Source organism: Lepisosteus platostomus, chromosome 12 (assembly GCF_059453375.1).
Source record: "Lepisosteus platostomus isolate fLepPlt1 chromosome 12, fLepPlt1.hap1, whole genome shotgun sequence".
Lineage (NCBI taxonomy): Eukaryota > Metazoa > Chordata > Actinopteri > Semionotiformes > Lepisosteidae > Lepisosteus > Lepisosteus platostomus.
The window spans coordinates 9,125,884-9,146,957 of NC_142622.1; the positions used below are offsets into that span (position 1 = coordinate 9,125,884).

General features: G+C 46.4%; 1 protein-coding gene across 4 annotated transcripts; it reads right to left on the minus strand.

Moving 5' to 3' along the window:
* Positions 1-268: 268 nt before the first annotated feature.
* On the minus strand, positions 269-21,011 carry LOC148651032 (sorting nexin-31-like). Of its 4 annotated transcripts, none has more exons than XM_088600814.1 (14): positions 20,736-21,011; positions 19,728-19,802; positions 18,048-18,162; positions 17,555-17,619; positions 16,819-16,929; positions 13,039-13,129; positions 11,692-11,779; positions 9,193-9,262; positions 8,913-9,005; positions 8,295-8,498; positions 6,826-6,921; positions 5,311-5,388; positions 4,319-4,369; positions 269-2,584 (listed from the first exon to the last, which is right to left on the minus strand). In XM_088600814.1, the coding sequence occupies exons 2-14, from the start codon at positions 19,746-19,748 to the stop codon at positions 2,495-2,497; spliced, it is 1,173 nt and encodes a 390-aa protein (XP_088456940.1). In that variant the 5' UTR covers positions 19,749-19,802; positions 20,736-21,011; the 3' UTR covers positions 269-2,494. The 4 variants fall into 4 exon arrangements, with proteins under 4 accessions (XP_088456940.1, XP_088456938.1, XP_088456939.1 ...); XM_088600812.1 differs by lacking the exon at positions 20,736-21,011 and adding an exon at positions 19,982-20,721; XM_088600813.1 differs by lacking the exons at positions 19,728-19,802; positions 20,736-21,011 and adding an exon at positions 19,982-20,722.
* Positions 21,012-21,074: the final 63 nt, after the last annotated feature.

A 21,074-nucleotide genomic window follows, 5' to 3' on the forward strand; every position in this document is an offset into this window, starting at 1 on the left:
ACAGGGGAACGGGGGAGCCAGAGCCCGTCCCAGCAAGCAGCTGGTGAAGGGACACACCCTGGCCAGGACACCAATCCAGCGCCGGGCACACACCGACACAGGAAACAGGTTCAACCACACCGGTGATACAGCCTTCTCTGTGTAAGGATACCCTTATCCCCCAACACAACGAGCTCAAACCACTGCTTCTTTAGGACAGTGCCGAGCCCCAACACACCAACTAAAAGACAACGATACCCGCTGTCACTTGAGAACGACCGGGAGAGTATTAAAACGTGCGCAAACAATCTTTAATGCTTTACGGTAACCAATTTCAACATCCACACAAAAGGCAGCAACTACAGTATTTACAGTAATGACATTTTTACAGCCTGCACTAAGCAGAACTGCATGAACACTGCATGAACAACATTGAATAAGGGAGGAAGGAAGACTTCAGATCCAGCAGATCTTTGGACTTTCTCCCAGAGAGATGTAACCTGGTGTCTGATGTAAGTAAAATGCAGGAAAAAGTACATTATATGTCAAATGGTATATAAACATTTGAAGTGACATTATAGTGAATCTCACTAATCCTCCAGGCAAGAGTATAAAGATATGTTGTTTGGGTATTCTTGTCCATCATCTTGCTAGCTTTTCTTTCTAATGGGTCAAATGAGGCAGTGCATCTATTGTACTGATCTTCCACAGACAAATCCCACTCCTCCTCTAGACAAGGGCACCTCGGTTTCTATCCAGCACGTACTGTCATTTTATACCATTTTGATCCCTGCCAGAACACAGCACCCGCAGAACCAATGGCATTGAATTTCATTGTACCAACTAAATAAACTGTATGATTTCCCACAAAAGTCATTTTAGAGAAAAGGGAAAGAGGAAAAAAAAAACACATATCTAGCATATCACAGAAGGGCAGTCCTGGCACCAAAACTTCAAATGAAATTTTTTACAAAGCATGCGAAAGAAACATCAGAAACAGGAGGGCCGCGAGAGTCTGTGAAAACAAAAGCAGAAGGCCGTTTCAAATTCCCAGTAAATCAGACCACTCCGCGGGTTGTTTGAGAACTTTCCCGGGCTGGATCACTTGAAGCTGCCTGACCTCGATTTAACAATGTTGCAAGTCAGAAAGGGCTTTTTGGGAAGAAAAAAAAAAGGCCGAAATGCCGAATGTCTTGGAATCATACAGGAGGCCAACAGCCTTGTGCACCATCTCCTGTGTGCTCCCGTTAGCTTTTATTCAGTAAGGGAATGTCAAAGCAACAATAACAACTTCCCACAACAGCAAGGCCCTTGTGTCCCTGCAGAAGGCTGTCCTTGCCCTGTGGTGAAGTGGAGGTTCTGTTCCAGCTCCTGTGCGGAACAGTGCTGCCTGCATTTTTGTGGCTGGCCCAAGCCCCCCGAGAGAGAGAGGTGGGGGGCACTAGCAACAAACACTGTAGTGCCAGCCTTCTAGTTCAACAGCTTCTTCTTCCCCAGCTAAACAGAAAGGAGCCTGCCAAACAAGAGAACTGCCAGTTTCCTTACGGCTCATGAGACAGGCGTCGGAAAATATACAGAAAGGGAGCAGCTGAAAACATTCTCGAAGCACAGAGCTGTTTAGGGAAGAGCTGCTGGCAGAACGACTACAATAAACGGACTGCCGACCTCGAAGGAAACAAAAAATCCTCAGCAAACACCCCCCACTTCTGCCTGTTCATCGAGGGCTCCAGGCTTGTTTAATAGCAGAAATATGTTAAAAATCCTCTCCAGCTTAAACAAGGCCGTCTGAAGTATCTGCATGTTTGTGTTGGGCCCGAGCTTGTTGCTGGAACTGCCTGTACCCACAGGACAGCCCTGAGGCAGAGGGCCAGAGCTCAGCAAGCGTCTGGGCTGCCCGAGGGGACTCGCCGTACGGTCAGTCAGAGTCCGAGTCGCTCAGCTGCTTCTGCTGTCTGGACAACGAGTCACCAAGAGTGGCGGAGGAGGGCGGCAGGCTTGAAAAGTCCACGTTTGTCCGTCAATGACGGTCGGAGGGAAAACGGAGCCCAGCAAGCCTTCCGTTTCAACTCCTGCAATGTCAGACCAGGTTGCTATAAGGGTCCAGCTGATGGAGGACGAACTGCGCTGAGCCCAGGCTCTGGGCTCCTTGGCATTTGTGTGGGTGCCTTTGTGGTTTCGTCTCCCGGATGACGAAAATGAAGACTGAAGACAGTCGTCTCATAATGCGCACACACACGCACACAAAAATCTATTTTCAGAAATGTTTTTTTTTTCAGGGAGTAAAGCCAAATAAAAGAAATTGAACTGGTTTGTTAAGAAAAAAAAGAGTCTTTTGTCTTCGCTGTGCAGAGGAAGAGGGAAGATTCTTCTCTGCCCTGCGCTCAGAGAACGTTTCGCACGGCCCGGGACCGCATCAGCGCCGGGACGCCCGCAGCCCACCCAGCCTCTCTCTGGGCGGCTCTGGCACGGGCTCCACGCCTGGTGTCGTCACAGCCTCGGCCTCCGCGTGTACACCTCACAGGTCCTTGTCCCGGATGCCTTCAAACACGACCTCCCGGCCTCCGGCGGCAGCACGTCTCCCAGACACGGGTTCCAGGGGGCTCGTCTGCGAGTAACCGAGAGAGAATAAGGAGCGAAGGAGCAGGCCTCTGGACACAGGCCACCCCAGGTCTGGAACCGAACAGCACCGCTGTCATGTCTCGATATCTCGGCCCAGGAATGGCAAAGGCCTTGAAGACTGTGACTTCCTTGCTCTGTCCTTTCACTGCTGGTTTTTTCCCCACTTCTGTATTCTCTTTCACACCTCTTTTTTTACTTTCTACTCTTTTATCTCTCTTCTTTTATTTTAATGCTGGATTTATACAGTTTGTTGCGGTACCAAGTCCGCTGTACCATCGTGATTGTTCACATCTGTTCATTATTATTAAATGGTACTGTGTCATAATCTTTTGCTTTCTCAGAAAATCCCGTGAACAAATTGAACATTAAAAAAGAAATATCCCGTCAAGCCCACCAATAGTAAATAAGATGTTTAAGCTCACCCTGGAGAGCAGCGATTATCGGTAGCCCTGAGACATTTCTCATTTCCCCGACCACACATGACTAAATCACGGTCATTATATTTCTTTTACATTAAGTGCTTTGAGTGGAGTGTCCAGAAAAGCGCTATATAAGTGTAAGCTATTATTATTATTATTATTATTATTATTATTATTATTATTATTATTAAGGGGTCGGAGCGGAAATCACGATGATTACGGTTCATGCAGTATCTCCGTGGAGTTTCTCCTGTTCAGAAACTTTCGCTCCACCTGTCAGTTTGTTTCCACCGAGGACTTCCTGCGCGTCTTGCGTCTCTCCGGAGCGCCGCCGCCCGCACTCGCTGCGCGGCCAGCCGTGAGACCTGTGCCGGACCGCCGGCTGACCGCGCACCGAGCGCCTCGGCTCCCCCCTGCGGCGAACTGTAGCCGTTTCACCGGCCCCACTTCGGAAACCGACACCCGGTCACCGAGTGAAACGCGACGCTCGGGGGGGCTGCGGTCTGTCAACGGGGGGAGCGGCCATCAGTAGCCAAAACTTTCCTTTTTATACTCGTCATGTGAAATTCCCAGGAGCTATTTTGCACAGAACTCACAGTATTTATAACTATAATAGTATCACTGCCTGCACCCTGGGGCAGTGTGGCACTTTCTGAGAATTTGCATGATAAACACTGACATTCTAGAATATCAATAACAATATTAGGTAACATTTCAACACAACGCTATTAATTAATAATGCACCACTTGTATTACACAACAACTTTTCCCTCTGTTGCCTGCAGGGTTTTGGGGGTGGCGACTTTCACAGCTGGTATCTTTCCACTACCTTCTTCCAGTGCGAAGAGAAGCTGTGGAGCCATTTCATTTAATTCCGCATTTAATTAGTGTTTATTCACGCTGTGGAACAAACAGATCAAACAAAGCCTGCCTCTGCAGTCTGCATCTGGAGCTAAACCGACTGAACTCTTGACCCTCAGTCAGTTTGCTCAACAGATGAACAGAACAGTCCTTTCCTCATGATTCTTTTAGTCTCTCCCCAGCTCCTGTATGGTATCTCCACCTCACAAAAGTGTCACAAAATACACATAAAAGCCTCAGAAACCCATGAAGCTAAGGGAACCAGACCTGTGAAGCACTGGTGAGGGACAGCCTGGTACTGAGATGTGGTCGTGTGCTCAGAACACAATTTTATTGGAAATGCTATATTCCAATATACTGTTCAGCCAAGTCCAAACAATTTAAAATAAGTGTCATTTTGGTGCCGTTCTTTTGCTCTTAATGGCTTCTTCCTCACTCACCTTCATGTTCTTGAAAATGCTCTTCTTCCTCCGCACATTCGGAGGGTCCGTCTGCAGAGCATGAAGATAAAACCTGAAGTTAGTCTCGTCAGAGTGATGAAGAAACTCAAGCGCTCGTCGAAAGTCAAGAACGTTTTCCAAGCACTTTGAAATGACACGATTGACACAGCTCACAGCTCGATCAACTTGGAAGATATCTGGTGCTCGTAAGCAAGTAAAACTTCAGCAGGGACGGGAATTGGATGGTCTGTTTGTAAGCAAAGTGTTGAGAGGTTTAACTGCTGCAAAGGCTTGTTTGCCTGTAAGAACAGGGCCTTCCATTCTCACCTTGTTCAAACAAACACTGCTCTTGTTCCTTCACACTGCAGTGCTGCAAGGAGTCACAGTGCATTTCAGCAAAGATACGAAACGAGTTTTAACGGACTACAGAAAAGGCCATTTCCTTAGAATAGACAGAATCATAGAAAAGTGCCTTCTCCTGTAGTGCTCTGCACCCAAAGATTTACAACCAGTTTATACTCCAGATCACCTCTCTTGGGTACTATAGGTTTAGTATTTAGGAGAGAGACTATTGCATATGCATTAAAACAAAATACATAGTATTGCATTTTGGGGCATCCTTATTCAGCCTTCCAATGGCTCCAAAATGTCACATACTGTTCTGTAAACACAACTCATGTCCGTCTTCCAGAGCATCCGGATAAAATCCTACAACATAACGAGCCCTATCTCAAATGCGCGCTAACCTTTTCCAGCTCATCATAGCCCAAAGACAGCAGCAGATGAGACAGCCTGGCAGCTGGAAGCCTTCGCTTTCCTGCTTTTCAACCTGCTTCCTGACCAACTAACTGTCTTCCAGCAACTCATCAGATGACTGAGGGCAGCAGGTCTTTCACTACAGCATTCTGCGGCAAGCGTTCCAGACAGGACCCTCCATCTTCTCTGGCCCGCCTGTCCGCTCAAAGGCTGGAAAACAATACCTTCTTACTCACCACGTCAGTGAGGTCTTCAGCGACCTTCGCTTGCTGTTCTTTCAAAACCAGCAGCATTAACCTGCTTAGCAGGAAGGCCTAAAAAAAAATAAAAAGCCAAGAGTGTCTTCATAAACCATGGCATAACATACCACGACACTGAAGGTCTACAGTTTCTTGCAGATTTGCTTTCATTCTAAAGATTTAATTTTTTTTAACGTGCATGGCATATTTCTGTGACCAGCACTTTCCCATTTCAGCTATATATCCTTACTGTCAATGGTCACCTAACTATTAGTGTCTAAATTTGCTAAAGGACTGAAAGAAAACATTCGGGAATGACAGATTGCAGACAGCATTTTCAGACTACTTTTCACAACCCAGTAAGAGCTAATACTCCAGACACCACTCTCCATTTGTCACGTCGGTGAAAACAAACCAGATCTCCATCAATGACACAGATTCATGCCAATTAATCCAACTGCTTTCCAACCAGTAAGTCAAGCGAAGTACTTTCTGGTAAGATACGCATTTGCCTGGAGTTTTGAGATAAAGTATTAGTACACTAAACAGAACAGTACTGCATTATGTAACATTAGAGGATTACAAAAACATTCAAACTAGGAAAAAGCAGTGCAGAACTATCGTGTCAAAAAAGTACTGATAGAAAAGAACAAGTAATATGGACAATCCCCTGTTTGACAAAATTGTCAAATATTATTAGACAATAACTTATAATAATATGACTATTATTTATTCAAATTCTAATCCCCAATTCTTATTTTTACCCCTTTCACCTTTGCTCCATTCTTTGACCCTTGTCTGAACTGAAGACCTGGACCATGGAAACAGGTCCAGGACCAACTGAACTGACCACTTGAAAGCTCACAGGCTGCAAGCTCCACAGTTACTCAAACGCCCCCAAGGCAAAGGCACGAACCCAGCGGGCCTCTTCAGAAGCCACAGCTCAAGAGGAACCTGAGGAGACGGCGTGGACGAGCAGTCAAACCCACGAACGGGACACGCTTCTTTCCACCAAGGCTTGGGGGAAATCCGGACTCCACTGCCGAGCCGTGCTGCTGAGGCCGATGTATCCCGGTTTTGTTACAAGAAACGACAGGACGAGGCGCCTGCATCAATCGGCTCTGGATTTCCAGAGGGGCAAAAATGGCCCCCCCTCTTGTCCCCCCCCCCCTTCTTGTGCTCTCGTGTCGAGGACAGCGATGGCGGGGAGGTCGTGCAGCAGACTGAGGGGTTCATGCCCGCCACAGCAGCACCCTTCCTCAGTGCCTGGCTGGCCAAGCCCGGGCACGAAACTGCAGGGCGGCCCAGGCGGCTTCCACCAGCCCAACGAGGAAGGTCCCTCAAACACTGTTATCATCACCAGCGTCTCTGCACGTGGTGAGGGAATTCCCGTAAACACGAGGAATCGAGCCAGCAGGAACAAGGGGGAACATCTCTGAGGAACTGTGGTTTTAAAAGAAATCGTGTACCAGGCACAGGAACGATCGGGATGCCCCCAAACAAGACGGATACCTGTTTAGTGTGAAGAGTAATGCTTTTCCACACGTCATCAAAGGTGTACTCGAAGCTCAGGCTCAGCCCCACGGCGTCATCTTGACTCGATCTTGACTATTAAAAAAAAAAAACAGGACTTTATGAAAGGGTGGAACAGGACAAGCATTTTTTTTTCTTTAAACTGTGTACATACACTGTACATCCAGCTGAGAGAAAGAGATGAATTTGAATTTGAAATTGATTGCAGGCTGAATAACACTGCATCCCCACCAAAACCAATTTTTGGTGAAGGAGGAGCATGCCACCCTCAAAAATATTGGAATTAAGAGCACAAAATGTGCTTACAAATCCCCCGAAATGTGTTAGAGTGAATCTAAGAACTGCAGCATTTTCATAAATTCTGTAGATGTCAGCAGTCTAAAATGCACGTGGTCATAAACTCTTATTAAATAAAGTGCAATTTCGTAAGTATTTTTGTATAGCACAAATTCTGATGAGCAAACAGCAAGGAGATGCAAATGGGGAACTTTAGAAACATGGAACAGTCTGCAAACTGGTGAAAAAATGCTAATGTCATTTATCTGAAGTGTTGTTACAGAAAGGGAACAAACTTGGCCCGTACAACCAGTCATCTTCCTGGATCCTCGCACGTCACAAACAGAAACCGAAACCGAAAGGAGACAACCCTGTGGTCAATTGGGATCAATTCATTTTCAGATATTCAGTATTCCTTGACAATGCACCAACAGTACTTTTCATAAAACATCAATAAAGAGAAGAATAACTGCACAATTCAAAAAAGGCCTGTGCTAAACATTGTGTTAAAAAGAATGACCAGGTTGTCATCAGATTAAAAACACACGATTGGAGATGTGACTGTAATAAGTAATTTATCTTAAATTTAATCTGAAGTCATTTTGAAATGTCACTTAACTGACTTTGGGCATTATTGATTATTAAATTGCGTTTTTTCCACGTGTTGCGTATTTGAAGGTAATTTTTAAGATAGTAACAGCTTATTTTGAGTGTATAGTTCCATTGCTCTTTTAAAACAGATTTGTCTTAGCATGCACCTCCTTGAAGTACTGGTTGAGCACATGTATTGTTTTAATAAAGTATCAATAAATATTCTTATGAACCAATGTACAGAAATTAAAATGACTAATAAAAACCACTGCCACCTTGTGCTGCCATATCGTATATGTCAGAGCCTGTATTTTCCCAATCAAATGCTGTACTGTAACGATTTCATCTTAAATTCAGCTCCATATTATCTGTAATGTACAATCAGTGAATTTAACTCCAGTAAACCGCAAGAGTCAACATCGTTTTATGCATCTTGATTGCTTACGACAAGCTAAGGGAATCGTGAATGCATTAATGAATCCATGAAAATGCAGTATATGCTTAAATAAAATGACCGCCTGTATCCTGGAACACTAAAATCCGCGGCCTGGTCATAACATTTAACACAACTGTATACTCACCAACATGCTGACACACCAGGACTTCATCCGATTGATCTCGAAGTGCTCTTCTCTTGTCTGGTTGCCAGGCAACGTGATGCAACAGTGCAGGCCTGGATGCCCCACCCACACGGCGGCAGGGCAGCTGGGCTCGGGGTGGTCGCAGGTGCAGGGGTCTAACTGGATGTGGCCGTAGAACCTGAGGCGCTGGGCAGCCTGCAGGAACTGAAGGGGAACGCCAGTGAACAGAGAGGGGCGAGGGGGGCGCAGACTGGAATCAGAGGCAGCATGGGCCGAGCTTGGCTTTAGCTCTGCTACAGGGCCCAAGGAGAGTGCAGAGGCAGCGATTTATTATTCTAAGACACGCAGGAGCAGGAGGGGCGCATGATCAGCGGCTCTTCGTCCCTCTTGCACCTGGAAACGAATATTGATCCTTCAGCCGCCCACAGTCAAGAGAGGGGCTCACCCCTCTCACCCCTGAATCACGCAACAGGGCAACTGCGCTGTCTGAAGAAACGGCCCCTGAGCCTTCACGTCAAGAGCCGCTGATCTTGATCACCAGCGCCTGGTTACAGAGAATACAGAAAGGCCTGATCTCCGGGGCGTCGGCGGGGGTGCGAGCGCACTCCTGCGGTGTACCTCTCTCTTCCGGCCCGCCTCCAGCAGAGCCCCCAGTGTCCTGCGCTGCTCCTCCGTGGGCCGACTCCACCCCCTCTCCAGGTCAGCAGCAGCCTGGAGACGAGTACGGAAGCGTAGCTCTAGACGGCTGCCTGGACAACCCTCGTTCTGCCCCCCCGCTTCCCAGAATCCTCGATTCCGGGCTCGTCCCAGAGAGAGGGCAGACTGGCTCGTCCTCTCCCTGGCTCTGGCCTCAGGACGGTCCTCCCCCACCAGCCCAAGCGCCCGGACCTCAGCTCACCTGCGCACAAAGCAGACTCAGGCCACAGCTGCTCTGCAGGACCTCCGCGTCCACGGACGTGTCCAGGTAGCTGCAAACACACAAGAATAAAACCGCTTCCCGGCAGGATAGAGACTAGGATCATCAGGAATCAGCATCATCATGTGTGCAGTAATAAACCAGGGAGGAACAACAGTGCAGTACACAGGCCCGAATCAAAAGAGTCTCTCATTTCTGTCCATTTTCGTGCAGTGGAAACATGTTCCAGGAAATGAACAAGAGGAGATGTACTCCACATCAAACCCAGACGTTTTATATAATGTAATTAATGTTATAATGTAATGTAATTCCAGGCTAATTTAAAAATAATTGCCCAGGCAGGTGGAGATCATGCATTTGGCCCATTTCTCTGCCAAGGGCCCCAACAAGTGAGTGTCTTTGCCTTACCTAGAAAGTAATCTGCATGAGAAGGCATCAATTAAAAAAAGGTTCCAATTGTGATCTGCAGGTTGCTAATTCCACGGCACTTACAGAATACTGCATGTTTCCGAGTTTTCACCCTTGACATTTTAATCCAATTCAGATCCCTTCCGCAAGATATTACAAAGAAAAGTACCGGACTGGCAATCATTTTTAAAAAATGTAACCAGACCAACTCTGGTTATTTAACACCATTTAACCTCAAATGGATACACTGCAATACAAGAAAGCAGATCTCTCCAGGTAAGAGATTAATATTAGGTTTCGGATCACAAACGTCAAGTCTGCTGTACTTGAAGAGATCAGTCTTCAACTACAGTAGTGCTTGATCAGTAGTGCACAAGGGATTGGTGTCCCCAGAGAGCACGATCATATTTGAACTAAGATAAAGCTTTCCCTCACTTTTCTGCAGACTCACAATAGACTATGAACGAGTGATACTGGGGAAATTCACAGCACACGTGACATCGAGGCAAACGCTATCGGTTCGGCCATCGTCCTCGTTTTGCTTCTGTGGAGTTATTTCTATTGTTGATGGGGAAAGAGTCACTATAAGAGTTCACGTGTGTGCGATGCTCTCTCCCGGCCGAGATCCGATTGCGGGTGATCACAGCTCTGCAGCCTGTCCACTGCCAGAATTCCTGGCTGACATCCACGCAATTGAAAATTATGATGATTACAGACGGATACAGAAAATGAAGAAAAAATAAAACGTTTCATATGCTTACATGCATACCGAAGCATAAAAACATTCAAATAAAACTTTAAAATGCAGCCAAAGACACATACTGGCCTAATAGCCACATGGTTATCAGAATGCTGCCATACACTTGATGAGGTCCATACTGACTGTAACTGTTGACATAGTACAGCACTGTCTTGCTTAAGCTCTTCATAGCATGAGCCCCAGCCTTGTAGACCCACAAATGATCAGCCCCCACCCAAAAAAGCGATCAAGCACGCGTCGCTCGTCAACATGACTAGGATCGGCTTGGATGAAGACACAGATCTGTATTTACTACAGCTAATAATCATAAGCTATAAAAAAATAGAATCGCGCATTTTTTCTTCTCAGCTAAAGGCGAAAGCATTCGTGGTTTACAATTCTTTGCTCCGATATTTGGGGGGGATTATTTTTAGATGTTGGTGCGCAGTGTAACCCTTCTCCTGCAAAAACAGCGCCCTCTAGTGATCGGTCACCTATACAGACGGTATACGCCGCCGAGAACAGCAAATTCTCCCATCTGTCCAGCAGCGCTGCCTCTTGACCCCGACCCCGGCCCCGTGCACACAGAAAGGCTTCTTCTGGACTTGAACAGGCATTTGTCACGAATCAAACGTTCAAATGTCTACAAGAAGATACTGTACTTGTACCTGTACGAAATGGTACCAAAATCAAACTCTTAAATATTTAGAACAAACTTAATTTTCTGCGCAGACCCGTGTAAGTTACAGGCTCCTATACTTTGTCAACAGATATAGTATAAGACGCAAGATTTTGGCTAATTACAGTGAGTTGGGTGGTATCTCTCACAGTTTTGTTACGGAGGGAGAGACTTCGAGACTTCAGACATTACCGAGCATGTTTTAATCAACAGCAGTTAATGCAAGTATTGTAATCCTGAAAAAAAAAAATGATGTACAAAGCACACACAGATCTTCCGCCTCGTCAAAATACAAATCCTTTTTAGGAGTACATCTGAGCACTTAGAATGACAGGCAATTACTTAAATAAAGTTTAAATAGGCATCCAGCTGTTCTCTTGGCCCTTTCCATGCCAATGCAATCGTTGGTAGGCTTCCCCAGCCTACAAAACACTGGGCCAGAAACCGAAACGAGCCTTTTGTACTGAAAAGGCAACACTGTCCCCTCCAAGGTCTGACACACAGCAGGATTCTGCCATACTAGGTCCTATATGGTCCTCGGAGCAGACATTTTGCAGAACACCCAATGCTTTTGCAAACCACACATAAAGTTTACCTTTCACCCCCCGCTGTAAGGAATGTGAGCGTCACACATCTCAGCCGCACGCCAGCTTACCTCTTCCGGAGCATGATGGCGCTCGGGCCGCCCTCCAGGCTCTCCAGAGTGAGACGAGCCAGCTCGAAGGGCACCAGCTTCTTCACGACTGAACCGGGAGGCAGATTTGCGAAATGAGCGAGATGGGCCCGTAGAAAATACCCGACCCAGCGGTTCTTCCAACTCCTGGCCCGGCGGGGGGGGGGGTGGCGCGCTCCGCTGGCGCTCGCTCAAGACGACCTCCGCGTCGCAGGTGCGAGTCGACGCGTGGGGCGGCTCTGCTCGCTGGCCGTGCAATACCACTTTGGCGGACGTTACTCCCGACTTCAGCTCACGGAGCGTCGTGCCGTCACCCCGCAACGTGCTCCTTCAGACTTCGCTTCGTTATTTCCGATTTTGTTTTTTTAAAACGTGATCAATTCGTGGTGGGAGGACAGCGGTGGGAACGCTGTGCTTGGCTTCTCCCGCCATTTCAGTCCAACGGGTTCAATTCCAGCCAGCGCACACAAACAAGGGGAGGTCTGGGGCTCCAGCACAGGGCTGATAGCTACAACCCCCCACAAAATGGTTTAAATGTTTGAAAGCGCACCTACAGCCGAGAGTTGAAATGAATTTGCCCGTGATCAAGAATGTGGCTGGACTGGAGAAAACCAGAGAAGAATGCAGCTACCCCCCACAGGACCAGGATGGAGAACCACTGGTGAAGAGGAATATAGAAGATACCTTTCATCCTGCACAAAGCAGCGTACAGAGAGATTCAGATATTCGAGATCCTGTGAAAACGACAATTTCAGTTCAGAGGGCTTCAAGATCAGCAGGGAGATGCAAACCAGAAGACCCGACTGCAGACCACTGGGAAATTCGTTTAAGACTGAGAACAGGAGGCACTTACACAGACGCCTGGTGTCTAAGCTACCCCACTCAGTCCAACAGCCTCTCCCAGCTGTTTTCAACTAAGTCAACTGGATGCGACTAGAAAATCCTACGCCATTTTAAAGCCTGATCTAGCAGTTTTGTCTTCGTACCAGTTTTTTCCAACACACTTTGACTTGACGTGTTGACTCCTGTGAAAAGATGGCACTCCTACTTGGCCCTCTCAGCATATCTGTACTTTGAGACAGATGTACTACACAGAAGCTAAGTGAGCTTGGAATACAAAAACCGTGGAGCAGCTAAATTATTTCTCCGGGGAGAAAAAGAGGCATAAAACCCTCTAAACCTCAGGCTTAGTAGAGGACAACATTGTTGTCAGGGCTCTACTACGCTCATTCATATTCTGCACAATTTATCACTGAGTGTTTGACACTGTTATCAAACTGGATATGTCAACTTGTTTCTTAGGGATAATGCCATACATGATCAGCTTACCAGACAGTGTTTCATTGCCTTTCACTTGGACGAGGAACAGACCGAAATACCCCATCAGATCTCTGGGCAGTCCCATCTTGTCTGACACGATCTGCCAGAGAATTCAGACACAGCTTCACGCTTCAGACAGTGAAGTATCTACAGATCAGCTAGCTCTGGCAAACAAACCTAGAGTATATGCAGGAGCAGACTTCAAATAAACCAAAAGACGGATTAAGTTGCAGCGATGAAGCACACGCTTAATGGAGATTTTTCAACAGCAACGACCGAAATGTTTTACGGATTTTATTTTGAGCGCACATGAAACACTGCGCTTTATGGAAATTCCAGGAAGGAAACCTTGTTACTCAGAACGGACTTGAACCAAAGATGCAAGAATTAGCTGTTCTAGCCATTGGATAATTTCGGGTGCGTCGTTTTTGATGCCCATATTTATATTGACATGAAAGAAAGAAGAATATTGAGAGCCGTTCACACTCGAGTGGAAGGGGACAGTGTGCAAAGAAAAATATCAGCTGGTGAGATAATTAAATGCTTATGCCACCACAATAGGGGATTTGAAGAGCAAAACTGCAAGACCTGGAGGCTACTATATTAGCAGATGACTATAATCGAATTAGAATAACAGAAACATGACTAACAGATTTTCTTTCCTCACGCAGACTGGGAAAAACCAAAAGAAATTTCAGCTGCCGAAATTAAAACGCTCAACATTGCAAACAACTGCCTCCTTATTCAGTATGTCAGAGCACCTCCAAGAAGAAACACCCCAAGTGGTCTGCTGGCGTCAAATTAGACCACGTCTAGAGGCCGTCCTTCTTAAGACAGCTGCTCCATCACCCTGCAACTCACAGCTGGCAGTCCACTGGAGCTCAGCAGGTGTGAGCCTGGTCAGGACCTGGATGGGAGACCTCCTGGGAAAAACTAAGGCTGATGCTGGAAGAGGTGTTAGTGGTACCAGCAGGGGGCGCTCACCCTGTGGGCTGTGTGAGTCCTCATGCCCCAGTATAGTGACGGGGACACTATTCTGTAAAAAGGCACTATCCTTGAGATGAGAAGTAAAAACAAGGTGGATTTAAAAATCCCAGGGCGTTTCTTGAAAAGAGTAGGGGTGTGATCCCGGCATCCTGGGCAAGTTTCTCCTGGCCTTTACCCATCATTGCCTCCTAATAACCCCCCATCTATGAACTGGCTTCATCACACTCATAGCTGGTGTGGGGAGTGTTCTGGTGCACTATGGTGATACTGCATCATCCAGGTGGGGGCTGCACATTGGTGGTGGTGGTGGTGGAGGGGAGTTCCCATTACTTGTGGAGAGCTTTGAGCAAGGATATGCAAGTGTAAGGATTATTATTACTGTCTTTTCAAACAATCCAGAAACAGAACAAACCATTAGGGAACTGTGAGCATTTGACATATGCAACCAAGTAAAGCTAATTTGTTTTAAATCTGAGCACATTCTTAGTCAATTTTCTTTAATGTTTTCAGCGGTATATGGGGCAGAAAATCCAAATAGATTTGACACTCAGACATGAAGTCTAAACGAATTGCAGCAATCTCCACAGGGAAGGCAGCACACAGACATTGGAATCTACAGCACGTTTTTTTCTCAGCTGGCAACAAAACCTCATACAATATCTCCTGTTTAGATCAATGTGATCATGACTCTTATAAGTACGTTATGATGCTGATGACCAGATGACAAACTCAAGACCTCTGATGACCAGTGGGTAGAGTTGCCAGATTTGAGAGTTACCCTGAATTTAAATCCCAGTTAGGTCAGCTCAGTGTTAAAAAAGACCTGCTGATCAGTTTCACACAACAGGAAGAGAAAAGAATGGGATTTTTTCTCTTCGAAACGTGTGTTGTTTTTATGACATTTGTGTATTTTAAAAGTTTAATTAAGAAGTAAAAACCTTACAGCGTACACAGAGATTATGAGCTGATCACGAGGAAGAACAAGCACCCGTTTTTGCGCATAAAAAGTGGTTAACACTCTAAACCTGTTTTTATAGGTTTTAAAGTCATGCAATGTCTAAGTTAAGCAGGAACACATCATTATATCTCATTTTTGACTTCTTTTTAAAAAAAAATAAAAATCGTTTGCCCAGCTCAGTGTTAGTAGGTATCCTGTTACCCACGGATCAATCAGCTACTTGCTACCAAATGGGCCAGGTGATCTAACTGACCTCCTATCACTTGTAACAATGTTTATGTCCTTATCAGCACCACATTAAGTTTAAACGGGTGCGATTTTACAAAAGTATTTTAACAGAGCTTTCTTCCTGTTCAGTATATGTTGATCGTGAGAAATGAGAAAAAAACTGAATCTGAGTTTCAGCCAGACCTTTCATGTTACAAGTGGTTCTGAACGACATGGGGAGAACTGACTTCACAGACACGTTTCCCCCTCGGCACTGCTGCCAAGAAACACACATCTCCCAGAAGGCTCTGTAAATAACTGTCATCCTGAACAAATCCAGGCACGTCTGCGGAGCTAACAACTGTAACTCAAGCACTTGAACACGAGACAGACTCCAGATCCCTCCCCGAGGTTTTTTTATGCTTCCGAGATTCCAACATTATACCTACTGCACATGAATATTTTATTTTCGGCGGGGCTCAGTGAGAAACGCATTCAAGAATTACAAGGGAGTAAACCGACTGTTTCTGCGAGATTTTGAGAGGTCTCAAATTACCCTCCAAGACACATTTCCCTCAGATTATTCCATGACATTGTTTGAGATTGATCCTCACAACAAACGCTCGAATTGCTATTCGGTATAATGTTCCTTGACTTTTAATACGTTTGCCTTTTCTTTTTTAAATATTAACATTCACCAGCTGAGCTAGTGCACTAAAACCTGTTGGCTCCTTTGTTCATCACATTTGCAGTATTTGCCCAGACTCTTCCAAAGGCCAGGAAATTAAATCATGCTGCCGGTATGCCAGGATTAGTCATGAGATTTTTTTTCCCCCAGTACGGGTGCTCATACGAGGGCCGCATCGATGGCGTGAAGCCCTGGGTTCAAGTCCTGGGGTTCTGTCTGTGTTTAGTTTTACGTTTTCGCCATGCGCTTCTCCTCTGGGTGCTCAGGTTTCCTCCTCCAGTCCATAGAGGTACTGATAGGTTAACTGGCCTCTGGGAAAAGTGGCTCTGGCGTGCGTGTCTATGTGCCCTGCGACAGACAGGTGTCCTATCCAGGGTGTACCCTGCCTTGTGTCTGCTGCGTGGCCAGAATAAGCTTCAGCTCCCCCACGATCCTCAATAGGATAAAGCAGCTAGAAAATGAATGCATGGATGGGAGCTAGTATTTTCTGATGGTAGTGTAGACGTCAGAATACTGATGGACTACTTAGGCACTTTTGAAAGTCTTTGCTTTGAGAGTTTTACCTCAGCTGCGGTCGGTAGTGGAGGCAATTTAGTATCGCAACTAAACCTTCACAAAGTGACCTGTGTGTTTTCTTCGCAAACTCGTCTAACCAGTTCACCCAGGATCAGAGCCAGATCCAGCAGTGCTGATCGTGGTACAAGTCCTGTTCAGTATCCAGAGGGAAAATACTCTTCCAAAGGGGCCTCTTTCACACACCTGTGCTTATGCTTAACACAGCAACTTGTATTCAGTAAAGCTCCGAAGCACCATCAAATCCCCCAAAGATAACGTCTCAAACATCCACCGCACTGTAGTTTTGATACAGAGCACAACTCTTCAAAAAAAGAACAAAAAAAAGTAACGAAAAAAATCAAACCACAAATCTATGACCCAGGTGGGCTTGTACCTCCATCAGAGTGTGGGCTGTGTCTGAAATCCGGATTTCCACTCCGATTTTCCTTCCGTCTGGAAGAATGACATCCTGCACAACACTGCGCTCAGGGATCCTGAAGGTCCCCTGGGGAAAACGAGCAGGACATTCAGCTCAATGCGCTCCCAGCTGGGTCCGAGACGAACACAGAACCGTAGCCACACGCATTTCAGCTGAGGCCCTGTGCAGTGCACCCCAATAGGCACAACCAGAGAACCCCGATAGAGGGCAGGAGGCGCCCAGATCTCAGCTGAAATAGCTTTGCCAGCAGGAGTGTAGGAGCCAAGGCCAAACCTACATACAGCCCTAACATGGGACCAAGCAGAACCCCAGATACACACGTAATAACGGTGCCCTATCTCTCACTCTAAAGGTACAGTGATCCAAATCATCAAAAATTAAACCTGACAAAGAGTTTCAGACTGAAACACCATTCAGATTGTTTTTTGTTTACATTTAGTTGTCTCCGTTGATCCCAAGCTGTGATTTCTCCTTTATCATGTCCGGGCTTGATCATGCAACCTCTCCTTTCTCTTGAACTTCTGTACAGTCTCACAAGCAAACCACTGAACAGTGTGAACCTGAATTAGAACTGGCTGTGCTGGCTCTTGCGGTCGCAGAAATAAGAAGTACACCTGCTTCTGAAGGGCAGAAACAAACTGTTCTGGGCAAACGGAGAGTGGTGAAGGCGGCGGCGGCGGGCACATTTTACCTGTTGCATTTTTCTGAAGAACGAGCAAAAAATGCCAGACGTCGCAATGCTGGAGATTTCAGCCACTGAAAGAAGAAAAGACATTTCTACCAAATAAAACAGCCCCTCCCAAATCACCGCCATTATGCAAAATTCCTGTTTTTGTTGTATTAGAGTGTTAAATTGATCTCAACGGGCACCTGAAATCTACGGGAAGATACCTTCCTCACAAGTGAAAATGTCTGCTGGGTTGTGAATGAAAAGTGACTTCGTTCTTGCTGCACGAGCTTCTAGACCTCGTAGCAGTCACCTAGGGTCAACACACTGACATCTAGCAGTACAGTCTGCGTCTTTGTGTCTATCATGCACAAGCGCCAAGCGCTTGAATAATGGCAACAGTATAATCACACAGTCTATTATCTCTACACACTTGCCGCACTCGTTACCACAAACAGATTCCACCAGGCTGACCTGATGAGGTCAGGGGGAGCTCTGAGCAGGACAGGAGACCCACCTTTCTGGAGGTACTGCTCCAGGAGGTGTCTTCTCTGGTCTTGCATCTTCTCCGTCATGGCCAGGAAATATTTGGGTGGGAAGCCGGGGACGCAGTCCTTGAAAACTCTTCTTAACTACACACACAAAGCCCGGACACCTCAGTTGTATTTAAAGGCCCCCAGGGACTACGAGCCTCTGGAAAGTGTAGACAACACGGTGGCATCTTCCGCCCTTTGACTTGTGACGTGGAACTGGCCACACTCCCCTCTCTGCCCCAGGGGTATTTCCAGCAGCAGGAAAATATACTGCACATCTGCACGCCCTACAGCCAGGCCTGTCCTCAGTCTCCACGAAGCCCTGGTGCACACCTAGCACGGTTTTGCTCAGTCTGGCACGACAAAACCTTCATAGAACGCAACAACCATCGGGGGTATTACGTTCAACAGAACACTGGAGATCACAGTGGTGAAGGACAGGCTCAGGTGATGTCATGCAGCTCCACCACAGGAATACAGATACAGGGGACATGCAACTTTACATGTGACCCAGCTTCAAATCTCCCTGGATCTGGAATATGGGAATAAGGGAACCGGGAGAAAAAAATGTGCCTACATCACCCATGCTACCAACACGGTATTCCGTAAGAAACAGCTCGGTTGCTGCCTACTGATGTCCCTATAACCCTTCGTGTATGTACGTCTATCTGTACTTCCCCCTACACCATCCTATTCAAAGCTAATATTAGTACCGCTAACACTGGGAAAGGGACTTCGAAACTGGAAAAATAGAAAGAATAATTCCATTACTGATTCGTTTAATTTAACATGTGAACATTCAACTGTAGTAAACCTCCCCACCTCCATTCAAAATGACATGTTTCTCCAATGCAACTTGCTCTCCTTATCTAACCTCACTACACATAACCGCTGAGGCCCAACTACATCAATTTCTCAGAAGCTTCACCTCCAAACAGCCTGATCTTTATACTTAACTCACAAGTGGCCACCAGTTCCCTTCCCTCCCAACTTCCACAATCAAATCTGCGAGCGCTCTTCTGCTCTATCCTCTGTTTCTTTGGTTGAATTCTGTATTTGGTACTGTGTGTTTGTTGTGTGCTATGGGTACAACTGGGGGGGGAAGAAAGATTATTGGCTCACACGAGGTATAAGGACTGCAGCATTTCTGTTCAGTTTACATGGAGATATAGAAAGGACCGCACCTGATTTTAAATCCCCCGTTAACGTTTTAATTTTTTTTTTTTTAACGATGGAGTAAACCGGTTGAGCCGGACGTGAGTGAGATTATGATGCACATTATGTTTTTAGCAATATGTACGGTCTGAAGTGCACTGGTGTAGAGCCACTTTCAGGAATGTAGGAAGGAGATGAAAGCGGTTTAAACGCTTCGTTAAGTCGCTATGGTCTGGTGTGCAGTTATAACGGTGACTGGTAGTAAATAACGAATTTCGCCGACGTACAACTATTTCTTCGCATTTTCACAAACCTCGTTTTCAACGGAGGAAAGTAAAGGGGTGATTGTATTATCATTTTTACTTCTGCGAATGGTATAACCTTTCTGATCGAATCAGTGTCCTTCTGCGCCACTCAGGAGTAGCCGTCCGATACAAACACCCAGACAGCAATACCAAAGACGCCGAACGGATTTAATATTTTGGAAAAGCGAAACATGAATTCCTCACCTCTTCGTTCCATTTGTGCATGTCGCTGTATCTTACTTTACACAAAAGTAGGCCCTCCAGGTAAATATTGTACACCTAAACAATAACGACAGTCAGGAAACGAAAGGCATACGAGCTCAGTTTAAGAAAAACTAACACGCTTCACAACTGAAGCAAGAGTCACTGGCAGCCAGCTTAACGTTACACTTACAAAACTAGGGACTGCTACCAACAACACATTAAAAAAGGGCAAAAAAACAGAGTATTTGGCATACCACATAACGTCCACCAAATTTGTCAGTTTTTTCTTCTGTTACGGGTATATTAAAATGCATCCTCGTCTTCCGAAACGAAATGCAAGACTCCGCTCTCCCCCTCCCCGAACCGCACACCACCTGCCACTCGGCTTGCAGTTTCAGGGGTGTGATATTGAGATTTTAGAGCTCCGCCCCATCGGCAGGTAAAGGAGAGGCGGCAGCGACGAGTCCTGAGCTGCTCGGGTAGGGCTAAGGAAAGCTTGTGCGCATAGCTGTTCCGCTCAAAGGACGCCGTCTTATTAATAAAACAGCTACCCGTCCTCCGCGTTTGAAGTTCAGACCCGTTCAGGTCAATACAGTCCCCTCCCACACATCACCCGGCGACTATGGTTTATTTTCCATTTCTCTGCATTTGTAAACGCTGGAAAAGCGCTTTATCTACGGCGGGGTGGGACTCATTTCATCCAACGGCGAAAAGCAGCACCCGCTTGTTGCGAAGCTTGACCATTATGCTCCCGGAGCCCCACTGCACACCAGCTGGAATGGGGAGAGGAGAAATTATTTCCCAATTCAGTCGAAATAAGAACTTTTAGGGAGGCCAGATTATGCAAAAGCTTTTTCGGCCAAAAACACCCCTCATCTCTCGACAAGCGCCATTAAAATCTTCAGCGACCAACTAGTCGGCTCCTTCTGGGGCAGTGGTTGGAAAATTCTGGTCAAGACCGGCATACAGGTCCGGCAATTACCACTTAAAACAGCGCTTTGGACCTACTTAGAGGTCTCCAGTCCCAGCTTCGTCCGGGCCCAGCCCACGACATGTTGTTCTGTTTCGTCCCTTCAGATATTCAGCGCACGGCCTCAAGCAAAGACAGACAGCAACAAGGATGCTGAGCGGACACCGTCAGGACACTGGAAATGGAGGAGACAGACGTGCATGTATGTCAGAATGCATTATTTCGTGCCGGCTGAAAGAATCACCACTTTCCTGAACATGGTGTCGGTGTGTATCGCTACTAGTCACAAAGCGCCACCTAGTGCACTCGTCCGGTTTTTTTTCTCCAAATTTATTTTGGAGATCATTCAAAGCGAAGGAAACGTATTTCTGGCTAGT

What these genes read in the sequence shown, in the direction of transcription:
- LOC148651032 (XM_088600812.1), bottom strand. Translation starts at nt 20,041, where the DNA reads ATGCATTTTAATATACCCGTAACAGAAGAAAAAACTGACAAATTTGGT. An exon ending in AATTTGGTGGACGTTATGTG is followed by an intron (nt 19,803 to 19,981) that starts GTATGCCAAATA and finishes GTTATTGTTTAG; the next exon opens with GTGTACAATATTTACCTGGA. An exon ending in AGGCAATGAAACACTGTCTG is followed by an intron (nt 11,780 to 13,038) that starts GTAAGCTGATCA and finishes CTCCCGGTTCAG; the next exon opens with TCGTGAAGAAGCTGGTGCCC.